The following is a 26,354-nucleotide window of genomic DNA, read 5'->3' on the forward strand; positions in this document are numbered from 1 at the left end:
TTGTTTTAAGTAAACAATGGAAGATTTTATAGTGCAAATTAAACAAGTAGCTAATTTTCCTCTTATTCTTTTTTTTTTTTTACCTTAGTCTGTCACCCTTTAGTAGATAATACATGTTCTATGATAAAATTATAATGCAAATTTACAAAAAAAAATTTCAATTTTTATATGATAAGCTTTTATCTGCTGTTTTATCTAAGTACCCTTAGAAAAAGATCGACACTGCAAAGGACAGAGTTGCTGCCATAAGTTTTACCCACTACTATAAAGTTACATACAAATACAAATAGCTCGAACGAGGAATACAAATAGCTCAAATGAGTTAGGTGATTGTAGTCGTGAACACGATCCAATTTGATTTAATCTGACACGAATGCCAATCATTACAATTATTTTCTGTAAGGATATACTACCATAACATGGGATACGTTCGTACTGCTAGAAAAGGAATTACACAACAAAATCAGCATGGGTGTACCATGGATGGCCATGCTTAAAGTTCAGAGACTAGTAAATAGAAGTAATTAAGGAAATAGTCGGCAAAATGCATGGTTATGTGTTCATCATTCTAAAACATGGGTAAAATTTCGAGTAATATATGGTAGTTTGCTCAGCTATGACAACAAAAATGCTGTATCTAGAGCATGAAGTGGCATATTCTTCACGAGATTTCTTGTGCTGAGCGACATTCGAGAGTCTAGACTCTATCGTTGTTGGCTGAAAAGAGCTCTGCTAACTATACCCGTAGCCTCGATATAGCGTTCCACACACCTTGATACACAGCTTTGCTCACTTCCGCTTAAACTTGACCCTGGTTTTGTTATGCACTTTTCAAAGCACTTTCCCCTTACCGTCTGAAGGCACACAAATACACAAATGGAATTAATAGATTGAATTATAAAGCGACTTTGTCAGTTTTCTTCTCCTTCCACCAAAGATGCATCAAGAGTCCAATAAAAGGTTGGGTAAATTCCACAACACAAACAGAGCATGACTAGCTGAAACCTTTTTCTATTTTTGTTCGCAAAAGCTGCCTCATTTACCAAGCAGTCCTACCCTTAACCTTAAACTTGTAAAAACAAAGATATTTTAACATCAACAACTTCACACAAATAAGAATGCACATTATTTGATGAGTCATTTCCTTTAAAAGTACACATAAATCAGATGCAAATGCCTAAACATTTATTAGGAGTACACAATTTCCTTCACAAGAAATTTGAAGTAACAAAAACACTGCACAGTACAGCTTCTAGCTGTCTAGTCACCAAAGGACAGTTTAATGGTGAGCTTAATCAAAACTATAACTTGCCTAAGCATATCCTTGAAATGAAAGAAGAAAGAAAGCCACAAAGAGGTATGCTCCAAGCCAACTACATAAAAGCATCAATGTTTTCATCTCAATATAACTCATCGTCACTTCAACTTGAATGAGGTCTCTCATCAAACTCAATTACAACTTTTTTCTACATTTGTAGGTTTCTATAAAAAAAAAAAATCAACACAATAGTCTTTAACTAAATAAGAGCAAGGTTTTGCACCGACTGATGCGGGTCTTAGTTTGGGCCTAAAGGGGCATGAACCCTCTAAAAATAATTGAGTCATTATACAAAATCAAAATATTGTCTAATATGTTGAATAGAAAGATGTGGCTTAGTGATTAGGAGTATAGTTTTTAAACTAGAGATTAGGAGTTTTCGCCCCCTAGTTTTTTAGTTTGGATTTAAACAGTGCCCCCTCTATGCCCAAGATCCGCCACTAAGCACCGATATAGATACCCTTACCCACCTTGGAGGGGAGTAATAGAGTGCTAACTTGTATATTTCTATGCAATGTAGGTGACTATATTATAATCTGATATGAGACCCTATGCATAGCAATGAGAAGACAAATACTATCATAAGAAAAATTAGAAGGAAAACTAGGCGGGGTAATGAAGGATTGATTTTCCCAGACTTTGATATAATGGGAAGAAGAAGAACGATTAGTGAAGTGACATAGAGCATTTAATTATTATAATCCTTCCTTTTCAAGAAAGAAAAATCTCTACATATTGGAAATACTATCAACCTCTACCTTTCTCTCCCCTCCCTTCCCTTACCCTCCACCCTCCTGCCCATCTTGCTACATTAGGTTCAAAGGAACATTCTTTTGCAAGAAATCGAAAATTTTCACCTGGTTTGCCAACAAGGAGAGAGCAAGTTCGTTCGTTCTCTTCTCTTGAATTAAATATACTTTGCTTGACCAAAAACTATTAATGTTGGATAAAACTGACTTTACAAACAAGTTGTATAGAACAGGCCGATAGGTATTCCAAGGGTGAAAAATACTGTCCTGCGCAAGAAGCAATTGTTGTACTTTTCACGACACGCGTTATCTCTCTCAAGCCTCACCGCTAAAAACCTTGCCCCTCATGTTTTCTCTTTAATCTCTATTTAACCAACAACAATTTACACAATATTTCAATTTCCAATCCTTCCCAATTCAGGATATGATACAAATACATCTACACCAAAAGCATCTCAAGAACATAGTTGGATCATCCCATGAGAAAATCAATTACTCACCAATAATACTTTACAAAATGTGAACATTTTTTAGACATTAAAAGCACTAGGCATCACCATTTCACCTCAGAACTAATATACAGCTAGAAAAGCTTGATGTCAACACTATTCATGTGTCTAATTATCAATTTACAGATCACTAGCAGTTATTGAATATGATTATTCCAAACAGAACCTCATTGTTCCTTAATTTACACTTATTATCAACCTAGAATGTTTTCAATATGGTCGTTAAAAACCACCAATCAACATTAAATTGATTTTGTCCAAAAATTCAAATCAAGCAATCCAATCAATACAGATTACGCCTATTCTAATATATACTTCAACTCAATCAATTGAAATCAACAAAAACAAAAACCAGCTCCAAAAACAAAAAAAAAAAAAAATTTAAAATTTAGGGAAAAAATAAACCTCTAGGAATTCTTCAGCGTAGGCTTGAGCAAGCTGGTTTTTGAGCTGACTCATGATAGCTTCAGGATTAGGTTGAGAAGAAGATGATCCATTCGTTGATGATGATCCAAAAGCATCCATTTTTCTTGAAATTTCACTTTCAATCTCCTTTAACCGCCGATAAGTTTGTGTTTCTTCTCTTGTTGAAATTCAATAAACCCTAGCTTAAACCTTTTGGTTCTATTCCGCTGTTCGAAGCTTGGAAAATCGGCAATTCTATGGGCTGGGCCTGAAATGGTCATTGTCTTGAATTTCTTTTGGTCCGCTATATTTTAAGGCTTGAATTGCCTACATGTTTTTAAATAAAAGCTTGAATTGCCTACATGGATTTGACCTTTTCAAAAAATTAAACCTTTTTAAAAATAAATTTAATAAATATGATTTTTTAAAACTAGTTTCTAAAATAAGTGTTTCGTTATCATGTGTAAGGATGAAAGAAACTGAATGAAAAGAAAGGGAGAGATTTGGAACGATAGAGAATCTCTTATTTGGATAACAAAAAGAAGGGGAAGGATTTAGAGGAAAAATATGGACAAATTTTGTTATAAATACAGTATTTGCTAAAGTGAAAAGATTTGAAAGGAAAATCACTCATATTCCTTCATATTCCCTTTTCTTATTCTAAACAAACAATTGTTCTTATCTTTTCATGCCTTCATCAAAACTCAATTTAACGCAATATCAAAATCTTTAAAGTGGAATATTTAATGTCGAGTATGAGGAAGACAGGTGTTGCATCCGCACTTCTAACTCAAAGGGCTATTGTATAAAGGGCGTGTTAGAGTATATAACATATCCTGGTGACCTCAACCATAAAATTAAACTTTTGGTTGATCTGAGTTGATTCCTTGACACTTAATAAATTATATATTTGATACAATATAAGATTGATTTAATAAATGTGTCAGATTAATAATATAACATTCACAAACAATCATACCTTTATTATTATATTATTTCACGGTCATTATTTATATTTTAAATAGCGAATGTACCTAATTTAATTTTATATTCTATAATTTAATATAATAATACATTTATGTATTGCACGGACAAATATAATAACAAAGAGTGTTTGTTAATTTTTATATTAACTCTTAAAGTTGTACATTATTACCTTAATTACTTAGTACATTTAAGAAGAATTATTTTACCTTATCACACCAAAGAAAACAATCAAAATTGACAATATGGAATACACAATGTACTTGTATAGTTATATACATGTGCACACTAGAGGGGTTAACTAGTACTTGTTTGTCAAAGATTAATTATTTTCAACGAGCAGCCTAAGATTAATTATATTATTAAAATTGTTTGTCAAACCTAAGTCACAAAATATAAAATAAGGAGTATTTCTTATTTAATTTAACCAACTTAATTTAAGATAATTTTCTTGATACTATCTTTGAAATAGTAATCTCTTATCAGTATTAATTAATGTTTTAATACCTTATAATCTATGCTCTTATGACATAGATTCGATAAACCGTTATTAAACTATGTTTAAGTCTCAATGAATAATTATAATAATTATATAAAATACTCCCTTAAGTGAATAATTAAAGCTAATAAATTGTGATTTGGAGAATAGGGAAGGGCTATGTATGACCAAAAAGTAACAAAATAAACTTTAATTTCTCTTGCTTCCCCATACAAGAAGAAAGAGACAGGGAAATAAAGAATATACTTAATAAATAGTAGAATACTTTAACTAATATATAAATTCCTTAATTAATTGGACTATACTAAGAATTAGTCGAAATAAATAAAAAGATAAAAAGAAGTGATGTTAATATGATTGAATACTTCAATAAATCAAGGACGTCACCTAAAACATGAGGGATGACGATTAGCCATAAGCCCATAACCACATGTATGTCTTTAAGCTAACAATTAAGTGGTTCACTCTATTCTCTACATCAACCATCCAATCTATGTCTACTAATTGGTGAAAGAAAACTTTAAATTAATTCATTTATTATTACTCCTATATTTTTTTTCTTTAAAAATAGCTAGTGTGATAACATTTTTAATATTAATTCTAATGTAAGTTGTGCTGCAAAAGATTTAAATCTGAATTATTACTTACATACAATTTAAATTTGAGTTTTTAGTCGTAAAAATAATAGTTGCTAATACAATTTGCATGTCCAATAAAACTAAAACTTACTATACATTATACACTTATATAATTATTTTTTTAATAACTACATAATTTTTTCTTTATTTTGAGAGTTTTTTTAGAGATAAATAGTTATTAAATAAAATGAAATTTTTTATATGATCATTTATTTTGACAAATATATTTTTTGTCAAATATATAGAGAATTTTTAAATAATTTCAACTAAAATAAAATAGACAGCTTTTTATATGATGTATAGAGAGCTATAAAGGGCAAATTATTAATTCATTAAGGACTAAAAATTTTCCTACATATTATACTTCATAAAACATAGAATTGACAATGGATTTAATATACTCTCTTCTATACACTTTAAATGTCGTGTTGACCTTGACTGTTGGTGGTTGCATCAAATATGGATCAAACAATACAATAATAGGATTTGTAAACCTTATACCACATAATATCGTAATTATAATAAGGGCTCTACCTTTTTATCTATATACTTTAAACTTATTTACAAAGTCTAAAAGTTGAAGTATTTGAACAAAGTCTAAAAACGTCAATGAAGAACGTGGTGGCTATTTGATGTAAGCTTGAGGCAAAAGTCATCTAATTTAGTTGAAATTATTTTAGGGTATATCAACCTAAAAATAATAATAGCTCGTCTTGTATGAGACCGTTTCATTATGAAACGGGTCTATATAATAGCCTATTTTTTCAATTGATTACTTTAAGATCATAACTTCATAAGCAATCATGTTAAGGTTATAAGTAATTATTCTAAAACTATAAAAAGTAACTATATTAAAATTATAAGTAATCACTTTAACATTATAAGTGATCATTTTAAAACAAAAATTGTATATTAGGCCAGCCCATTAGAAATAGTCTCACCGTGAGACCGTCTCATTTAAAAATTAATAAAATAATAAATATTTCATATACTTTAAATATATTTAACAAGTAAAAAAACATATGTATTTTTATTATTTTAAAGATTAATACACACTAAAATTATATAAATCAAATAATACAAGAGATTTTCTCTTACTTGACCAAGTCACTAATTACAAAAGCTAGTTGTGGTTGGTCATCACTCATCCCGTTGTAATAACACTTCAATTACGACCCGGCATGTGGTAAACAATTGATAGGTACATAAAATCAAACAGTGTAACATATACAAATATGTAATAGTCACACTTTATTTTCATGTTCATGTTATCGTTTGAGATTTTATATATTTCATCCTATTCATCTTAAATATCTTATTTTTTATTTGATCAAGACATCTTAAATGTCTTATTTTTATTTTAGATATGCTAATATTACCAATTTATTCTTATTTAACTTAATTTTTTCACACCTTAACACGTATTAACTCCATTTTACCCCTATTAAAATTTAAAAACACTAAACTTTTTTCTTTTATATGTGGTCTCATTTAATCACCTAAAAAAATGATGAAAAATTAAATGAGACACATTGGGTGAATAGGAGGGAGTATTTATTTTGTAAGTGATCTCACATGGTAGAGTAGGAGATGCGTTTAAACAAGTTATTAAAGGGTTTATATATTTTCGTTAATTTATTTTTGTGCACTTAGAAAATAAATACTAATTAAACTATGTTAAAATGAAATAAATGATTAATTAGTTGAACTAAACTTATAAGAATTTGCTCCAATTCACCATATATATTGTATTTGGTTTTTAAACTCTATTCATCATTCATTTTAATATTTATTCCATTTTAAATCTATAATAAGTTAAAACATAGTCAAATATAATTTTATTTGATTCGTCTCAACTAGAGGTGTTCAACAGACCAGATCGGGTCAAAATTTAAATGGGCGAGGGCGGGTCATGTCAAATGTTAAACAGGACGGGGCGAGTTAAAGACCGTTTAAATCCGACCCACTTTGACCCCTTTTTTAAAGTTCATTAAATAGTCTTTTTATTATACTTTATAGCCCGTTGGGTCAACTCGCTTATGTATATAATAATATCATTTAAAAATAAAAAAAAAAGTGGTATTTTTTCGCAATTAATACTTATAATTATCCAACTCGGTTCAACCCTTTACACCAAGGCTCGTTAATGACCCGCCCCGTTATTGATCTGACCCGCTAATGACCCGACCCTTGACCCATTGGGTTGATCCGCGCCCATTGAACACTTCTAGTCTCAATATAACTTTCATTAACATCAATTTTTTATCATTTTTGATAATGTATAAATAGAAATATTTTAAATTGAAATTAAAATGCATTTAATAGAGTGTAAAAGGTAAATAGGACACATATGATAAATATGAGAAAATATTAAATTTGAGTTTTTTTTTTTTTTTTTTCCTTATCCAAATAATACACCTAATATATAAATCAATTCTATTAGAGATATATTTTTTATCTGTTTAAGGTATCAAACCTTATAATAAGTACCTAAATTAATGTTAGTATAATAACTTATTTATTTAATCTTAAATCTTTAGAAAAATATAAAATGAAAAGTTAAGAATATAAAATGAAAAGTTAAAAATATAAATGAATTTCTTTTTATTATTATGCATTTTTACACGGTCGTCCCTAGACCTTATTTAGATATTAATAATAGAGGGAGTCATGGAATTATATCACGAGTTGAGCGTACTTAGATGATTTTAATGGAAAGAGAGACATTCCACGATAGTAGTAGTTTATAAAATGTCTCAAAAATTTTAAAGCAGCATGATTCTTGTAAGTTTCATACTTATATTCATACTCATTTTATATCATTTTAAATTACGATCTAATATCTTTTTAACTAAACGATGCAAAAAAATATTTCCTTTATAATATTACGGTTATTGATATTATTTATTATTTAATTTATTTTATATATTGCGGCTAATATGTAAGAAAATATATAGTCAAGTAGGATCTTATTTGAATCGTCTGATCGCATACTTTTATAATATTAATTTTTATAATTTAGATGTGAATAGTTCAATATATAAATAATCAAAGTAATATATAAAATTGCGTAACAAATCGAATATAATAAGGGGCTGTTTGGTTGGGTGTAATAATCAAAGGGAAAGGGAATGAACAGACCCAATTCTCTTTGTTGTTGTTTGTTTGCCACTTTCTATCATTCCCTTTCCCCTTTTTTATTTTTGTGTTTACCCAAAAGTATTTCACACTCATTCCCCACCTTCCCCAAGACTTTTCCATTTCCATTCTCCACTTCATTACCCATCACTTTCTCTCTCTCCTCTCAAATTCTAAAACCTAAAAAACTATTGAAGCCCTAAAGATCCGGCCACCACGGCAACCACTGGAGCTCCGGCCACCGGCAACGATCTTGTACAGCTTTTGACAAGGTATGTTATACATTAACTGGGCATTAAAGATGTTTAATATATCTTGCGACAATTCTGATTTTGAGGCACAGTTCAAGTTACTCGTTTTTTTATTATTCAAATCAAGCGAAGAGATTCGAATTTGTCTGTGAATTTGTATCAAAGTGCGGTGAATTTGTCTTGAATGACTTTACTGCCAAATAGATCAATCAGTGAATCGGTGAATTACATGTATCTTAGCATTCAACCTAGACTCGGCGACCTGCAAAAGTAACAAAACAAAAATGGTGAATCGGTGAATCGTTCATCTATTTACTGATCTAAAAAAAAAAATCTGAAGGCATAACAAAAATGGGGGAGGAAAATGCTGAGAACTACACCAATCAGAAACACAAAAGAAAGGGGGAGGGGGTCTGACACTTTATGTTTTCATTTATTTTTTATATTTGTGTTCAATTTTGGCATTTTTTGTATGTAAACTTTATGATTTTATATGAATATATAAATTTAGCTTGAGACTTTATATATCTTGAGTATAAATAATATGTAAACTAGTCAATGATATGGTGTTATTGATGTTCTTTTCTACAGAAAATGGCTCGCATTGGAAATATTTTAAGGTAAATAAAAAACCAACACTTTAATTTGAGATAAAATAGAGAGACTATTACATAATTTAAAGTGATATTGTTTGTTTTGTAGAACTCATTAGGTGCTCTTGATGGTACAATGATTCTAGTGAATGTTCCTTGTGAAGATCGATCCAAATATCGCTCTTCCTGGTTGTGGTTTGAAGGCAACGCCACACATTGATTCTCGACTTAAGACACTTGGAGCCAAGTTTAGGGCTATTTCTCAAATGTTAAATACAAGTGGATTCGTTTGGGATGATGAAAGAAAAATGGTTTCTGTGGACCTGGCTGTTTAAACGAGTTTTGCAAGGTATGATAACCTTTGTAAGGTCATTTTAATTATGTTTGAGATAGTTTGATGATGTTGTATATTTGATCATTTTGAGCATTTTTTTGTTTTTTAGAATCATCCAAATTGCAAAAACTTGTATGGAGTTTCATTTCTGCACTTTCATGAACTCATGAATGTTTATGGTAAGGATTATGCTACTGGAAAACGAGCTGAAGATTTTGTTGAAGCAATCAACAATTTGCAAAATATTGCCCCTCCACAAGTTACACTTGATTCAAGTGATGATGAGGGATTTGCTACTAGTGGTAATGCCACTCAAACTGTTACTTCTCCTCTTTCAAAAAAGATGAAGACTGAAAAAACTTCTAAAAGAAGTAAGAGAGGAAATGGTGGTGCTGGAAGTTCTAATGAATTGGCTAGCTTACAAGCATTCATGGAAGACATGAATGTTCATCTTTCCACTATGGCAAATGTGATGGCACGCACAGATGATCGTGAACAGCGTGCGGATGAAAGAGAGCAAAAAATAGTTAAAAAGACTGAGCAAGTACTAGAGGAACTTCTCTCTTTCAATTTAGAAGGTGTCACTCCTACCCAAGTTTTTGAAGTGACTAACATTCTAACCGCACAACCAAACAAGCTCATGATATTTTCAAAGTGTCCCGACGCTTTGAAAAGTGCTTATGTTAAGAGTCTTCTTGGAGGAATTGGAAATGGTAATGCTTAGATCTTATGTTGTGGTTTCATGTATGATTTTGAATTAGGTGTTGTTCACAAACTACTACTTTTGGCATGAACTTCATCTAGAAAGGACTATTGGGAAAGACTTGGGTCTTACTAGAACACTTTTGGTATGAATTTTGATCTAGAAACAAGTGATTATTTGGATTTGTAATCAATGGAGGTAAAAAGATATTATTTAGAGTGATGTTTTTTTTTTCTTCATATTATAGGAAAAGATGATACAAGTTAATGATATTTTTTTTAAAAATAAGTTTTTCAAGTTTAACATATAATAACTAGTTATTTTTGAAAAAAAATATAAAACAATTTAAAAACTCACAATTTAAAAACTCATAATTTGATTTCTTAACTTGAACTAAACAGTCACAAAGGGAATCAATGAGCAGTTCATTCCGTTTCCCGAACACAGCAAACGACTAGGCTAAATTAGGGGAATCCATCCCTTTCCCCTTCATTCCCTTTCCTCATTCCATTCCGATTTCCTTGTACGAACCAAACGGCCCCTAAGTATAATGAAATAGAGGAAGCAAACTTAAAAACATTTAATTTGTCCCTTTTTTTTTTATCACAATTTGTCTTTTTTCTTCACTGAGCAGCAATAAATGACTTTTAGAAACCAATTATATACTCTTCATCTTCTACTGGACGGTCGGACCCAAAGGGAGCCGTCCGGGTGAAAACTTGGCATCAAGTTAATTAAAGCTCCATCGATACAAAATATAATTAATTTTTTTTAAACAAAAATATAAATGATATTTAATTTCTTTTATCTGATTTGTCAAAAAAATGAAGAAATATGAATTACTAATGAAAATATGAATTATAACTGAATTTATTGAACTTTATTACAAGTTTAATACTCTTTCTTTTTTTTGTTTTTTTCTACATGGTATGTTGTGAATTTTAGAGTGAAACTTCAACTACGAGTTATCTTCAATTTATATGAAAAATATGTTACATGAATATATCTTATTTTAAATCTATTTCTGAAAAATTTTATTTAAATTTCTCTTTTCTACAGTGAAAAATTCTAAAGTGAACAACGAGAAAGGAATGAATAGAATAGTTTTTAATAAGGAATTTTTATGTTTAATAAAAAAATATTTACATTGAAAATAGGCAAGAGAGTGAATTTATCTTTCGGGAGAATTCAAAGCTTATTTGTTAAAAATTCTTTTTGCATTATTTTCAAAGCATAAATCGAATTGAGACTCAATGTCTATAAATATATTTCATAAAAAATTGCTTACAAATATTCTACAGTCAAAAATTTTAGATCGAAACAAATCTAACAAAATTATACTCTCCTACATAATTTTGTATATCTAATGTTCAAATTTCACTGTCTTTATATGAAATATTTCAAACATAACTAATAAAATAAAACAAAAAATATAATACATTCAAATAAAAGACTGATAAATTTGACATCAAAAGATTTTCAATATTTTGGTGCATACACCGTGATACGGATAGTATGATAAACTTGAATTCATGGGTGTCATTAAAATGGAACTGGCCCCTCAATATTATCTTCAAATTAGCAACAGTAGTATAATAGGGTGGTCCGTACGAAATTAATGGGAATGAAGTCAAACCCTTTTAGCCTTGGTTGGTGAGAAGGGCAGGGCATGCATAATGCATATTCCATTACTACTTTGCTATTTCTTTCTTTGTTTATTTGGATTAATTTATTTAATTAACTTTATCTTTTAAACACTATCTCTTTATTTAATCAGCTCGTTTTGTAAGAGACTGTCTTAATGTAGTGATGAACCAATTTAATTAATCTGTTGATCACATTAAAATTATATTTAAGTAATCGCTAATTATAAATAATCATTTTAACGCAATAAATGTACTTAATTTATCCCAACAGAAATAGTTTTACCCTAAACCGTATCATTTAAAATTTATGATATTTTTGTTAATTTAATTAATACTTCTCCTACAGTAGTTATAAAAAACAGTTCCCTACTTCGCGAGCTTTATCTCAAGAATTTTCTATTATTAAAATTGAAGAAACAGTCCAATTCCAAGTTACAGATTCTTAATCTTTTATTAATTAATTTCATCTAATCACTTCACTACATGTTGCATAAATTGGATACAAATTACGACTACTATTATTTATTTAAATAAATTATAGTACTCCATATGGCCTACTATAACTAAATTAATAAGCCCACATTAGGTTAAGTTTTGCATAATCCTATGGAACCATTCGAATGTGACATGTATATATGCTGTTGATACTAACCTATCGTTTGTTATATTAATTATTTTGAAATTAAGAAGAAGATCATTAATTAATATTTATTTTTTAATTGATAAAGTTATATAAATATAATATTTTAATCAAAAATAAAATCTTATTTGTATTAATATTTTAACTTGTTCATCATTAAAAAGCTATAAAAATAATTATTAGCTATCTAAAATAGACCAAATCGATTAATAAGTACTTAAAAAGGACTTGTCATCCTATACATGAAATTTGAAATAGACAAGTCTCAAATTAACACAAACCCATTTATAAATACTAACTTATTCTGATTTTCATTTGCTTATAAAAAAATACCATTATTTTGGACGGTTAGAAAATAACGTAACTCATTTCAATTTTAAAAAAGAAAAAAGTACAAAGTACAAAGTATTATCAATAATAATTTTATTATTATTATTATTATTATTATTGTTATTATTATTTAGTACAATTATAAATTAATTATTTAATTTATACAAAAAAAACAGCTGGCTAATGGGCCTTATCACAAGAGGAAAATCTTTGTAAATACCACCCAAGAGGATGACAAGGACATGGTCACATGAGCCCAACCAGATACTTGTTAGGGTCCCCTACTCTACGTATAAAGTCTTCCCTCTCTTTCAATTCAGAATTTATTCAGGGATTGATACATACATGGATACATACTGAATAAAATTTCTTTTTCCACATTTTTCCTTACATCAGAACCTTCCTTCCAACTCTCTAGTTCTTTTTTTCTTGTCCAAATCTTATACTATCCCATTATATTTTCTATTAAAATAGTCAAATTAATTAAAGAAAATAATTTATTTTTCATATCCTTACTTATTTTTCATCAATTCTTATACTAGTATAGAAGTACTATAGCTAAGTTTAGCTCATGTACTCTAACTATTATTACTGATTTCAATTTAATTCAGTACAATTTTCATGGAAAAGTTTTTTTTTTTTTTTTATTTTATTTTAAATGAAACCCTAACTTTTGATTAGTTGTCAATATATTATAATAATATACACTTTCACTTTCCTTTATTCATTGGAGTGTTGAAGTTATTAAGCTGAAAAAAGTATAGAGCTTGGAATGGATAATTATACTACATCATCTACTTCTCCATACAAAGGTAATAGTCATCAATATCATCATCAAAATCATCAAGAATGGATGATGAATAACTCATCATCCATGGCGGGGGCGAAGGTGGTGGTGGTGGAAGAAGGCGGCGAAGAACATCAAGCAAAATCAGTAATAGAAAAAGAACATATGTTTGATAAAGTAGTAACACCAAGTGATGTGGGAAAATTAAACAGATTAGTCATACCAAAACAACACGCAGAGAAGTATTTTCCATTAGATTCAACAGTTAATGAGAAAGGTTTGCTTTTAAATTTCGAAGATAGAACAGGAAAACCATGGAGATTTAGGTATTCTTATTGGAATAGTAGTCAAAGTTATGTTATGACTAAAGGTTGGAGTCGTTTTGTTAAGGAAAAGAAGCTTGATGCGGGTGATATTGTGTCGTTTCAAAGAGGTATTGGTGATATTGGTAAAGATAAATTGTTCATTGATTGGAGGAGAAGACCCGATCATAATAATAATGGTAATTCTAATTTTCATTATAATCCTATTATTGGTCGTACTACTACCTCTTCTTTTCATTATAATCCTAATTTTGTGTTGAGATCTCATCCTCATCATATTAATAATAGTTTTAACCCTTATGGACAATATCATCAAACCACACCTCATTTATCGACTATGAGTTTAATGAACGTGCTTCCATCTCAATCGATTGGTTCGGGTCTGGGTATGGGTATGGGTATGAGTACGGGTTTTGGGTATGGAAGTGTGGTGAACCCGTATCCAGGAGGATCCAACACGGTTTTTTTTGTTAGATCTCCAACACTAGCAACTCAACATCAGAATGTACCAAATTCATCAGAAGGGGGAGAAGGAGGGATAAGAAGAAGAGAAGGGTGTGGGGATGAGGAGAGTATGGTAATCGAATCGGTGCCGGTGGTCCAAGGTAAAGCTGCAGCGAAGAGATTAAGGCTGTTTGGCGTGAATATGGACTGCCCCATATCAAATCAAAGTCATGATATTGACATCTTGTCTTCCTCTTTGGGTTCCTCTTCGTCTTCTCCTAACTACCATCATCGTTATCATGATCGTGATCATGATAATCATGATCATCATCATCAACATGGGTCTATTTCAATGGCCCCACCACATCTTACTCTACATCCTCCTTCACAATCAAGCTCAAGATCATCATCATCCTTCTTCAATGGAAGAAATCATAATAATTCTCCGGATAAAGGCAAGTCATCATCCATGTCTTTAGATTTGGACATCTGAAATGCTAGCTTTATTTCAGAGACCATTTTTTTTTAATTCTTAATGTTAGACAAGGCAAAAAATTAAGAAGGGTTAATTAATTATTTTTCTTTTTTATTTAATTAAGCCAATTAATTATAAGTTGGTTTAATTAATTAATTAATTAGATTATTTTAATTAATTTCACTCTTCGGCCTGTTGTTCCTATTCTAGAAGTTTAATTAGTTAGTTCTTAAATACCCTTTAACTAACTAGCTAAGCATCAATCAAGCATGGGTTTGGAAGATCAAAAATGGCGGCCATAATCAAGCTCAACAACTGATGATGGTTATTATTAGTACTTTAATTGTAGTCATAAGTTTTTTTTCACCCAAAAAAATTTGATTAATGTAAATTACATCTTAAACTATGTCACTTCTTTTGACTTCCTACTATAATATGTTTATCATGATTTGATTTATTGTCTTGATTATTTTAATAATTTATAATAATTCAAGTTCAACCAAAACCTCAAAACTCATTGCTGCTGTATAATACTTCTATATCACGCTTATTACATATCATAATTCTCTACACTTATACATTATGTCACGGTTTTTCCTAATTAGGATTATTATTGTATTATTCTGCTTTATAACCTAATTTGGAGTAATGAATTTTAGTGGGTTGTTCGTTTGACAAATAAAACTCTTTGTCTGCAATCGCATCGTCTTCTAGATATTATGTCAAGAAAGTAAATCAACTACGAAAAATAAAGATTAAATTAATTGATGTGATATGATATATAGTGATTGCTTTTACAGAAGCTAGTTAACATAATACTTCATATCATCTGTCATATTTCTGATGATCATCACCATTTCATGCTGTTGCATGTAATTCCATTCTTCCATTTTATAATACTTACTACTTACTACTGATTATAATATTTTTCTACATAATATGTCAAATTCAGTAGCAAATATTGTGGAAGACATACATTATGTAGCATTACACCCAATTGATCAAGTTCCAAGTTTCAGTAACTGCAGTAATCAGTCTTTTTTAGTTCTATTTTTTCTCTCTCTATCTTTTTCTGGTTCTTCTGATTTGCTGCTGTAGCCTGCTATTAAATTCTTAACGACTTTCTGACCAAAGAAACATCAAAAAGTAGCGTATAGAGAGGTATCTGTCTCATCATCAAGAGTACATCACTTCATTCCCCCACTAAATAGGAGCTATTAGACTTCTTATGTTTGTGTATGTAATTAGTAAGCATAAACTTCTCAACTTCCTTGATTTTTGTTTTAAAAGTGTGGTTATGGGATTAAACTAGAGATTAAAAAACTCTTACATTGAAAGTAGTTTTAGTATATAAATTAATCTCTGTTTCCGATATAGATTATCAACTTAAGCTTGTAATTAAGATGATTTATTGATATACTTCTAGTTTTATTAGTTGCTGCAGATAGTGACATTTTTCGTCACAAGATGTCACTATAATAGAAAAAGTATAAGTTTGGATTATATTTTGGAATTGATGATCTATTTATTCTTTTTGTTGGAATGGTTTATCCCACATCGATAAACTAAAGATAGGGTGCACATTTTATAAGCTATTGGAGACCTTCTTTCCATTGTCATATGATTTTGTGATAGTATATATCCTTAGCTTATGAAGTATATGCACCTCGTGTTTTTCCATAAATATGCAGACATTCACGATAAGTCAAGCTAAATTTAACGCTTTTACGTTATTGAATTGAATATTTAGTTTTTGTGCAAACCTAAATGGATAGAAGGATGTAATTTTAGGCTGAGTTATTGTGGCTCATTTCTGTCTCAACTGTGAAGTCGGATAATGAAGAGAAGTGAACTACAGATATATGACAACCAACTCAGTTAAATCCGGCGGGTCACGTACTCACATCTCATGATCATTGGCTACATATAATGAAAAGTTTTTATAGGCAATGAAATTAGCTCTTGTCGTCGCTGCTTGCTTGGGCACGCCTACAGCTGCTGGCTGCTGCTACAACTATATTCCTGTAGTATTATAATATAATATAATACTTACTAAACTGCTGCCAGACTCTTTAAAAAGGTACTCTTCTCTTTTATTTTTATTTATTTTTTTCATCATTAATCACAACTAGTGTTAATACAGTAGTACTATATATGCTTATCTGTCTGCCTAGCTTCTAAGCTGTCTTTCCTCTAGACAATTAGTTACTTTAATTAGTTACTTAGTGCCCTAATAAAGCTTCTATTTTCATTGCTATAAAGGTCCATACACATATTACATATATCAATAGCATATTTATTTACTCGTGCATTCATTTTTATTAGGAGTACTATATTACTATTGGCTATTTCATTTATTAATATTCATCCATCAATATTAAAAATAATTTAATTATTTCGAATTAATTATGACATTACATTGTCCGTTCCATCCATTTTGCTACTTTTTTAATCTAAAAGCCCATACGTACAATTAAAAATAAGAATACAACAAACTTAAAACAATAATGTTCGAGTCTTAATTCTAAAAAATTAGAGTCAGTTATTTAATGGGAATAAATATTGTTGCACAATTGATGTTGGCTTATTAACAAATTATGTCCTTTGCATTCATGTTGGCTTATTAACAAATTATGTCCTTTGCACAATTGATGGGAATAAATGTCTAATATATAAACTTCCATAATTGGTTTAACTAAATTTGTTCCTAATAGTTTTGAACTGTTAATATAAATATAAAAATGAATGAGAATGAATATGTTTATACATAAATTAGATTTATACATAGCATGTATGAACTAGCATTGGATTGATAATATTGTTTAAGCTTATTTAAAAAATAAAGCCTAGTTGAAAGACATGTAGGGAGAACAGGTCTTAAGTTTGAACCACTTAATTTTTCTTATATTAAAATGTGAGAATCCGAAGAAAATTGAAGGATATTATACACACACATGGGCACATATATAAAGGGTTATAGCCTTATAGGGTTTTGTTTACTATGAAGCCAAGTATTTAGCCTGTTGGGACGTAACTACTCCTTTTTAATAATTTGTTAATTCTATAATTAATTAACTAGAGTATAAAATTAAATGTTGTTTAGTGTTTGTATGTACTTGTTGATTAAGTATACCTCATTTAGTTGTATAGAAAATGAGATTCAGGTTTTATCTCAGTTAGAGCATGCATCACTTTTACAATAGTAGTCTAAGTTTGATTCTCGATAGCCCTTTGCTTCCCTTTGTTGTATACTTCCTCTTGTTTTTAATAGTTGCTACACTTATATTTTTTTACGATATTCAATGCATGATTTTAATCTATAATAAATATCTTTAATTACTTATAATAAAATTTTAAAAAGTTATTATAATGAAAATATGCATTAAGATGAATCAAACAAGATCTCACTTGATTATATTTAGATTATACATGGAGAAATATATAACAGTATCAGATTAAAATCCAGAGGAAGTAGAAAATAAACAAGTTACAGGTTTCTGACGGTTAGAGTATATAACATATTTTGGGCTTTAACCATTAGCTTAATTAAGTTTTTAGTTGATTTGGTTTCTAAGTTTATGATTGAAACTCTGGGATTTGTTATATACTCTATCAATATCTATGAATTTCATTGCTTTCGGTTCAAGTTTTGCTTTCATTTACAGACATCAGCTGTCTTTTCTTTATTTAACGGGAAGTGAGGAGCCTTAGACGGATACAATGGATAAATCTGAGCAGCAACAGGTATGTGTAAGTGCAACTATAAACTGATCAAGATACAACAGTAAATTAGGTCAAAAATTAAACCCTATGCAAATTGAATTGTGTAATAACATTGAAAAATTACAGTAGAGTTGGGTTTGTACACATGCCGATATGAATGCATGGCCCACTCTATACTAGTATAATGGATTCACCCCTGGTTGACGGTAAAATTCTATATATCTGACCGGCCTGCAACTTACTGCCCATTTGGTTTATGAATTTTAATTGGTGATAAATAGTCAATTTATTTCTAGTAGGAAAATCTCTTAATAAATTTAACGGTCATACTTAAACTACTTCATCATCTCATTTTCATACAAAATTTATTCAAATGCATTATTATTTGAAAATATGGTTTTAAATGGTACTGAAAAATTATAAAATAAAATTTTTTTTGATGATCAAAGCTAGTTTCATTACCGCGAAATATATGACACATTTTTAAAAGGGTTTACTACACATGATTTCAATTTGCAATTATTTTAGTACCAACAAGTAAACGGAAGCAGGTTAGATAGGGTGATGGAATGTTATATTGCTAGTTGCATTGCTAGCGACTAAAATAGCATACCAAGTAGCCTGCCACTTGATACATGCTTCTCTATGAACATAGATTTTACTCATCGTAATTTGGTCTGCCAATCAGTTGTTGCAATGAAAGAACTAGCTAATTAGGTCATCAAGGTACAGTTTTATGCACTTGGGATTGAAGAAGTTGCACAAATAACTTTGTGCATTTGAAAACATCAATATTTACATCTATCCATCAAATAAATTACCCATTCATCGTAGATATATAAAAGTAATGGTATTTAACTTATCAATAATAAATATATAAATATTTTATTTATTTATTAATAATAAGAAGTTTATCCATCGTATCAACTAAATTTTTTCGATGAGTGTTAATTAACTTGTGTTTTATTTCTTAATTAGTTATAGCATCTCTTGCTTGGGACTTGGGAGCATCATATATAGGGTCTTAGACATGAAGCATGAGGAGACATAAGTATAAAAAGTGGGGTCCCCTAGGTTACTTCCTAGCTCCTAGAGATATCTTGCAACTATCTATGGAAATCTTGCTTAACTTGTGCTTGTCTTTAAAGAGGCAAGTATTGTGTGAAGGTATACATCTCTCTAGCTAGGCTTAGGTTGCTTATTGATTGAGAGCCTCATTTGAAGAACTTTTATTTATTTACTAAAAAAATTTAAAAATGTTGGATGATAGAAGTATATAATTAAGTTGAAAATTTTGATTTGGAATTAGGAAAATTTATGTATTAGGCCTAGGCCTTCTTGTCTATAGCTTGTGTTATTTGATCATAAAACTATCGATGTTGATTTGTGTATTATAAAAATAAAACTGAACAATGACAATCTAGCTGCTTATTACATATGTAAAGATGAGTGTTCACTCCATACTATTAGATTGATAATCGTTCATCTTGTTTGCATTTTCGCTTTAAGTCAACTTGGACAAGACTTTATTTAAAAAAAAAATTGAATATTTTGGAGATAATATTATGAATTCAATTATATATTTTTGAAAGAAAGAGTTAATATGGATTCTATTTTATAAAAAAAAAATTCTAATTTGAGTACATTGTTTTACACAAACCATGAGAAAATAAACTTATTCCAATAGAATATTTTAGTCAAACATGGAGATAGGAAGGAATCCAGCCCCAAGAATCCCTAAAGCTTATTATAATAAATCAGTTGGTTTTAAATAACTGGTACAATTTTTTTTGTTCGTCCCTTTAAAGTTATTCGTTTTTATATTTAGTCATAATTTATGTTGTTTTTCTAATTATAATCCATATTTTCACTCATTTGTACATGTGATCAAGGTTGTTAGAATCGAAATTCTACCTAGGATTGATGAGGAGGTAGGATCAAAATCGGATCGTAAGATCATATGATCTTACAAATATGCATTAATATGCTCTGGAAAATTGATAACCAATTATTTTGTTTTTTTTTAAAGTTTTAAAGAGTAAATTAAAATTTATTTTACTTCATCTATGAAGTTATGAAATACTTTTAATAATCAATCAACTTCAAATTAAGAAAAACATGAATTTTATAGTCATATTGTTATAATAATTTTACATAAATCTATGTATAAGTGAAATCTAGTCTATAAGATAATTTTTTTACGATTAAGACTACTTTTGTGGGATCGTTGAATCGCAGGGTTATGAAATAGTGTTATAATTCTACCTTTTAAATTCTTGAGATAAGTGGATCATACAATCCTACCAATGTAACTTTAAAATCCTACCAATAGTCCAGATCGATCACCAATTTTTAGATCATAACATCGTAAATCGTAGATCAGGATCCAAATTCAAATAGCTTATATGCCTGTGATTGTTTGTTTAGGACAAAGGGGTTAACAAATATGAAGTGGCTTTTAACACTTTTTATAAAAGATATGATTGGTTGGAGAGCTAAAAATCATATATGTAGCCTAGAGTCTGAAGAGAAAAATAAAGATAAGAACCAATTAATTGTGTACGTTTGCGGTTAAATTTCATGTATGATATATGTTTTAAAATTTTAGGTTTATAATATTTCAATTTGTTTTTTTATAAAAAGTGAAATTAATGTTGATAGTATCATTTGATATTTTTGTTTTATATGTTTAATATTGTATTTTATTAACTGTGATGTCCCCAATTTGTCACGACTCGTCGCCTATTCACTGAAGTCACATATCCCAGGCAGAGCAAAAGTGACGACTAGTCGCCCCTAATGTCACGAGTCATCGCCAGCACGTCAGGTGTTTTTCACGTGCAATTGACGATTTTTTTTTTTGGAGCCACTATAAATAGTGGTAGTTATTTTTTATCATTGGTCAGTTTTTTCTTAGTTTTAGTTTTAGTTTCAGTTTTCTCTCTTTTGTTATTTCTTCTTTGAGAGCTTTCATTGTTGAACTCCATTGTTACATTTATTTTCATCGCATTTTACATTTGTGTTCTTCTCAATTAGTAAGTGTTCTTGCTTTATTACTTTATTACTTGTCCTTTTGCATTAAATTATTCATCAATTTCATTTTCATGTGTAGTATTTCAATTAGGGTTTCATTCATCATTAATTGCACGTTCATCATCATGTTTAGTGAGTAGTTTTTCTCTCTAGGGTTAGGCGATAAACCCTTATTGAAGGCATGGCCGGAATTATATTTTATCGATTAATTGTGTGAAATTTGGGTCTATGATTAAATCTATGCTTAATGAATTTTAATTTAAATATCTTTATTACCCTTTTCTATAAAATGGAAGTTTGAGATTAGGTTAATTTAAGATTACGATATATTTAAGTTAAATTCCTATTAATTTAGCCAATAAAACGGAAGTTTGAGGATTAGCACTAGTAAGGTCTTAAACCGATATTGATCAATAAAGCGGAAAATTGAGATTAATTAGATCACGTTTAATTATATCAAAGATTCAATCTCATACAATAATGAGAGTAATTGACTCCCATATTAGAATTAGGGGATTCCCGACGCCCTAGATTTATCTTATTATTATCTTCGTATTAATTATTTTCTTAGCTTTAATTATTATTATTACTTGTATTAATTTAGTTATTGCTCACGGTAGTGTTAGTTTCTCAACCCAACTATTTCCTGATTCATATCTCGTAGTCATAAATTAAACAAATTAGTTAACTTGCTTCTCTAAATTCAATCCATATTGGTACACGTACACCGTATACTTTCGATAATTTAAAATTAGCACTATCAATTATGGTTAATTAAGTCCCTCCATCTCCATTCTAAATATTTCTTTAATGAAACGTACATCGTAAAAATTTTGAACACTAGATAAAAAGTCATTTTTACCCTTTTAACAATGGTGACTTGACATTATTATATTATAAGGTCAACTGTCCAATTTTAAGAATCAAACATTTGGACCACAAATCACACAAATATGAAGTGATAATTAATCAACAAGAACAATAACACTTGACATAAAAAAATAATATAAACCAATTCATTTTATTTTCTCATTCATTAAACCATGGATTTCAAATCAAAAAAATAATTCCATGCATAAATTTTTAATTGAAGGAAGTATCATATACGACTTCATTTAAATTGAAATTGTATTCTCACCGTAAAACAATACTAGTATTTGATTATAAAATGAAATCAATATAAATAAGTTTAACTTGACAAAGGTAAGTTAATTTTAGTTGCTATAAATGTAGTTTATTAAAAGAAAAATAAAACTAATAAATACTAAATAATAACAATTAATAAATTCAATTAAAAAAACATATAAAAATTACGAGTTAATCTAATGATTGATAATTTTCTCTGACAAAAGTTTTACGGTAAGAATAACTCTCCCCCTAGCTAGCATGTAGGTCTACCTAGTCTAGCCTACCTCTAATTAAAAAGAACTATACATGTGGAGAACAAAGTTCCAAGCAAATTGTAAGTACATTTTAAAAATAGATCTTTTTTTTTTTTTCAAATATTGAATAATTGTGCTTTACCTTTACCTTGAAAACAATCCTATTTATGTGCCAATGTGCCAACTTTTTTCATGTAAAGATCAGGGCAGATGTACACATAGTGGAGAAAGAGATTCAAAAATATGGAACCCTACTCAATATCTTGCTTTCTACAATAATATCTTGAAATAGTGTTTAGACTTAAGAGTAACTTTCTTCTAGACAATCTTTTGATCTTTTAGTATACACATAGTGTTTTGAGAGATAGTCACTTTGAGAGACATATCTCAAACCCAACTCAATAAAGATTAATATTACCGTATTTTTAATACCTAACTCAATAAAGATTAATGTTACCGTATTTTTAACACCTACTTATATTATCCTTAATACTTACTTAAAATATTTTAGATGTCAATTTACATTATATTTTATACCTAATTACAATATTTTCAAAAAATATATAATGGATCGGCCTAATTAGAGATGGTCTCTCATAAGAATTTTTGTTTAGTATATCTCAAATAGAAACAATAGCTTCTAGGTCATAACCTAACTTGGTTTTATTACATGTATTTGGACCCATAAAATATTTATAAAAGATTATTTTCCCATATATATACTGTTTTAATTTACAAATGTTATTATTTAAGCTTATCTTTTGATTTTATAAAAAATACTACGTAAAAATTTGTATTCTTCCACGCTTAAAAATATTATTACCCACGCTTATATATGAGACTAAAATATATCCCCACGCTTAAATAAGTGTGTGGAAAATTTATGTGAGGCTAAACTATACTAAAACTCATTACTATTGATTCACGTAGGCTATAAAACAAAATGCAAATTTAATTACTAACTAGGCTTTTAGTTAGGTGGTGCTAATCATGTTTGTAGAGGCCTAGAGTGGTTGATTCGATTAGGTTTCGGGTTATATGTTTCGGATAGGTACAAATCGAGTCGTAATTTCATGTTGGTTTTAATTGTAAATTTGTTTTTAAAATCAGGTAATTGTCGAGTTATTAAATCTGTTTTGAGCATCTCTATTTGCATGAATTATGAGTAACAATATGAAATTCTGAAATTTAATTTATTCATTTTTAAGAATGTAGTAAGTGAGATGATAAAATGTGTACTCTTGTGATTTTAAAAAATTAAATTTTTAGATGATGAATTTTTTTTAAAAATCAAGTAACATTAGACCATCTACAATTATCATACGATACAACATTTTTTAATAGAAGTATTAGAAATGAAAAATGTCAATTTTCAAATAGTTTTCCAATTGGTGAATTGATATTATTTTGACATGATGTGCTTAGATGTACTTTCATTTAAAAAACATTTCAAATTATTAAATAAATCGGTTTTTTCTTAGCTGGCAAGTTCATCTGTCCTGTTAAATACTGCAAGAAAATAAAAATATGTCAAGATCTTGGATTATTTTTTTGGTTTAAATTTATATTTAATTTAAAATAAAGTATAACACTAATTGATTTAATTTTAGTTTTTTCGATTATTTATATTTCATTCACACATTTTAATTATCAAAAGCGCTTGTGAGTTAATAAATAAAGCATTTGCATATTCAGAAAGAAGATTTGTGATTCGACTTCTATTATGGCGACTCATTTAAGTGGAATACACGATGTTAAGGGTACTAAAAGGGCTAAAATGAGGCAAAGGTAGGAAGGTTGTCGAAGCACTGTCATGCTTTACAAGGACAGACAGCACAGGTATCATCAGCTACAGCAGGATCACTGATGAGCAGCCATACAAACAACTTTTATGAACGAGAACAGAACACAACTTTCAATGCACCAAATTGACATGCATGTAACACATAATGTTCCCATTATACTCTGCTACTCCAGTCTCTAGTACTCCTTCAATTTATGATTTATCATAGGTGTATATTAGGGTTCACCATAATTGATCCGACGATTTGAAATTTATTTGATTTTTTAATTGAGTTTTCCTTAATCTAACTTGACTCGAGTTTAAAATTAACTTTAAAATATGTGAAATTCAAAATAAACACAAAATGCGATTTTGAACCGACCTGAAACACTTGACCTGAAATCAACTTGATGACCTAAATGAATATACTTCCTTCGTTCTGAAATACTCTCTACATAAGAGTTTTTCACACTATTCATCGTTCAAGCTTATTTTATATATTGCGACTAAAGTGTAAGAAAAAATATAGTCAAGTGAGATCTTGTTTGAATCGTTGAATCACATGCTTTTATAATATTATATTTTTATAATTTTTATATATGTATATTTTAAAATATAAATGATCAAAATGACAATTTAGATTGCGTAAAAAGTCAAATATAACACGTATAATTGAACGGAGGAAGTATATATATATATATATATATATATATATATATATATATTCTATCCGTCCCAATTAATTTGTAGTAATATTTTCTATTTTGATCCGTCACATTTAATAACTTCTTAGATTACTACTATTCTACACAACAAATATAAATGTATTTTTAGATTACTACTATTCTACAAGTTCAAATTTAAAATTATTACTAATAGTAACATTGTTCGCAATACACTATAGCTATAAAACCTGCATTTGATAGCCCATATAACCTAATTATAATCAGGCATCTGTTTTTCTGACTTTTTTTCTTTTTACCTAGATTTGGCCCCATTCGTTTGCCCCCACACTATATATCTATCTATAGCCTTTGCCTATAGCCTAAAGGATAATGTGGTAGCTAGTATTGTAGGCTTTAGGCATCCACTCTCTTGTAAAAAAGAGGAATTATGGTACCTTTAGTTATGCATTTTTATAAGTTATCAACCATTATAAATCCAACTCAGTATTGTGCTAGCTTCTCCAATCTGATTCATCCTTCTAATTCCCATGTTTATGATTAGCATCTCGTAATGGGTTTGGTTAAAAACAACTATCCTATTGATGTCAATGGGTTTAGTTAATTAAGACTAAATTAGTACCTGTGTAAATATATATAAATATAGTACATACTGATAATAAGAAATGATGATATAATCATTAAATTTTAATTTTAGCATGAGAAAATGACATATATGCATCTTTAAAAATAAAATTGATTTAGATAGTTGGATTGAAAATACAGTCTTATTCGATCTGTAGCAAATAGTGTAAATCTAATTTCAGCCCATTTTATAACACATTTATATATATATACAACCTTAAGACATTTCAAAAGGTTTTTTTAACATGTTTGTTTAGGCCTCATTTTAAACTTTTTAGTGCATATGTTTTATTTTGTATTTACTAAAAAAATACTAATAAATGAATTAAGTTTATGTGATACATATAGATACACAGAAGT

General features: G+C 29.1%; 2 protein-coding genes across 4 annotated transcripts; one reads left to right on the forward strand and one right to left on the reverse strand.

The window, feature by feature from the left end:
* Positions 1–318: 318 nt before the first annotated feature.
* On the reverse strand, positions 319–3,241 carry LOC130800900 (mitochondrial import inner membrane translocase subunit Tim13). The gene is made up of 2 exons (XM_057664625.1): positions 2,982–3,241; positions 319–854 (listed from the first exon to the last, which is right to left on the reverse strand). Exons 1-2 carry the CDS (start codon positions 3,099–3,101, stop codon positions 705–707), a joined length of 270 nt encoding a protein of 89 aa, XP_057520608.1. The 5' UTR covers positions 3,102–3,241; the 3' UTR covers positions 319–704.
* A 9,862-nt stretch (positions 3,242–13,103) lies between these two features.
* LOC130801468 (B3 domain-containing transcription factor NGA1-like) lies at positions 13,104–21,443 on the forward strand. Of its 3 annotated transcripts, XR_009039619.1 has the most exons (4): positions 13,104–14,746; positions 16,558–16,846; positions 18,432–18,510; positions 19,468–20,524. XR_009039619.1 is itself a non-coding variant. In XM_057665329.1 (2 exons), exons 1-2 carry the CDS (start codon positions 13,510–13,512, stop codon positions 16,560–16,562), a joined length of 1,242 nt encoding a protein of 413 aa, XP_057521312.1. In that variant the 5' UTR covers positions 13,104–13,509; the 3' UTR covers positions 16,563–21,443. The 3 variants fall into 3 exon arrangements, 1 of the variants encoding a protein (XP_057521312.1); XR_009039618.1 differs by having other exon boundaries at positions 18,432–20,527; XM_057665329.1 differs by having other exon boundaries at positions 16,558–21,443.
* Positions 21,444–26,354: the final 4,911 nt, after the last annotated feature.

This window comes from Amaranthus tricolor, chromosome 15 (assembly GCF_026212465.1).
Source record: "Amaranthus tricolor cultivar Red isolate AtriRed21 chromosome 15, ASM2621246v1, whole genome shotgun sequence".
Lineage (NCBI taxonomy): Eukaryota > Viridiplantae > Streptophyta > Magnoliopsida > Caryophyllales > Amaranthaceae > Amaranthus > Amaranthus tricolor.

Coding starts and splice junctions, on each gene's coding strand:
- LOC130800900 (XM_057664625.1), bottom strand. CDS start 3,101: ATGGATGCTTTTGGATCATCATCAACGAATGGATCATCTTCTTCTCAA. Junction 855..2,981: donor ACGCTGAAGAATTCCTAGAG/GTTTATTTTTTC, acceptor GTGTGCCTTCAG/ACGGTAAGGGGAAAGTGCTT.
- LOC130801468 (XM_057665329.1), top strand. CDS start 13,510: ATGGATAATTATACTACATCATCTACTTCTCCATACAAAGGTAATAGT.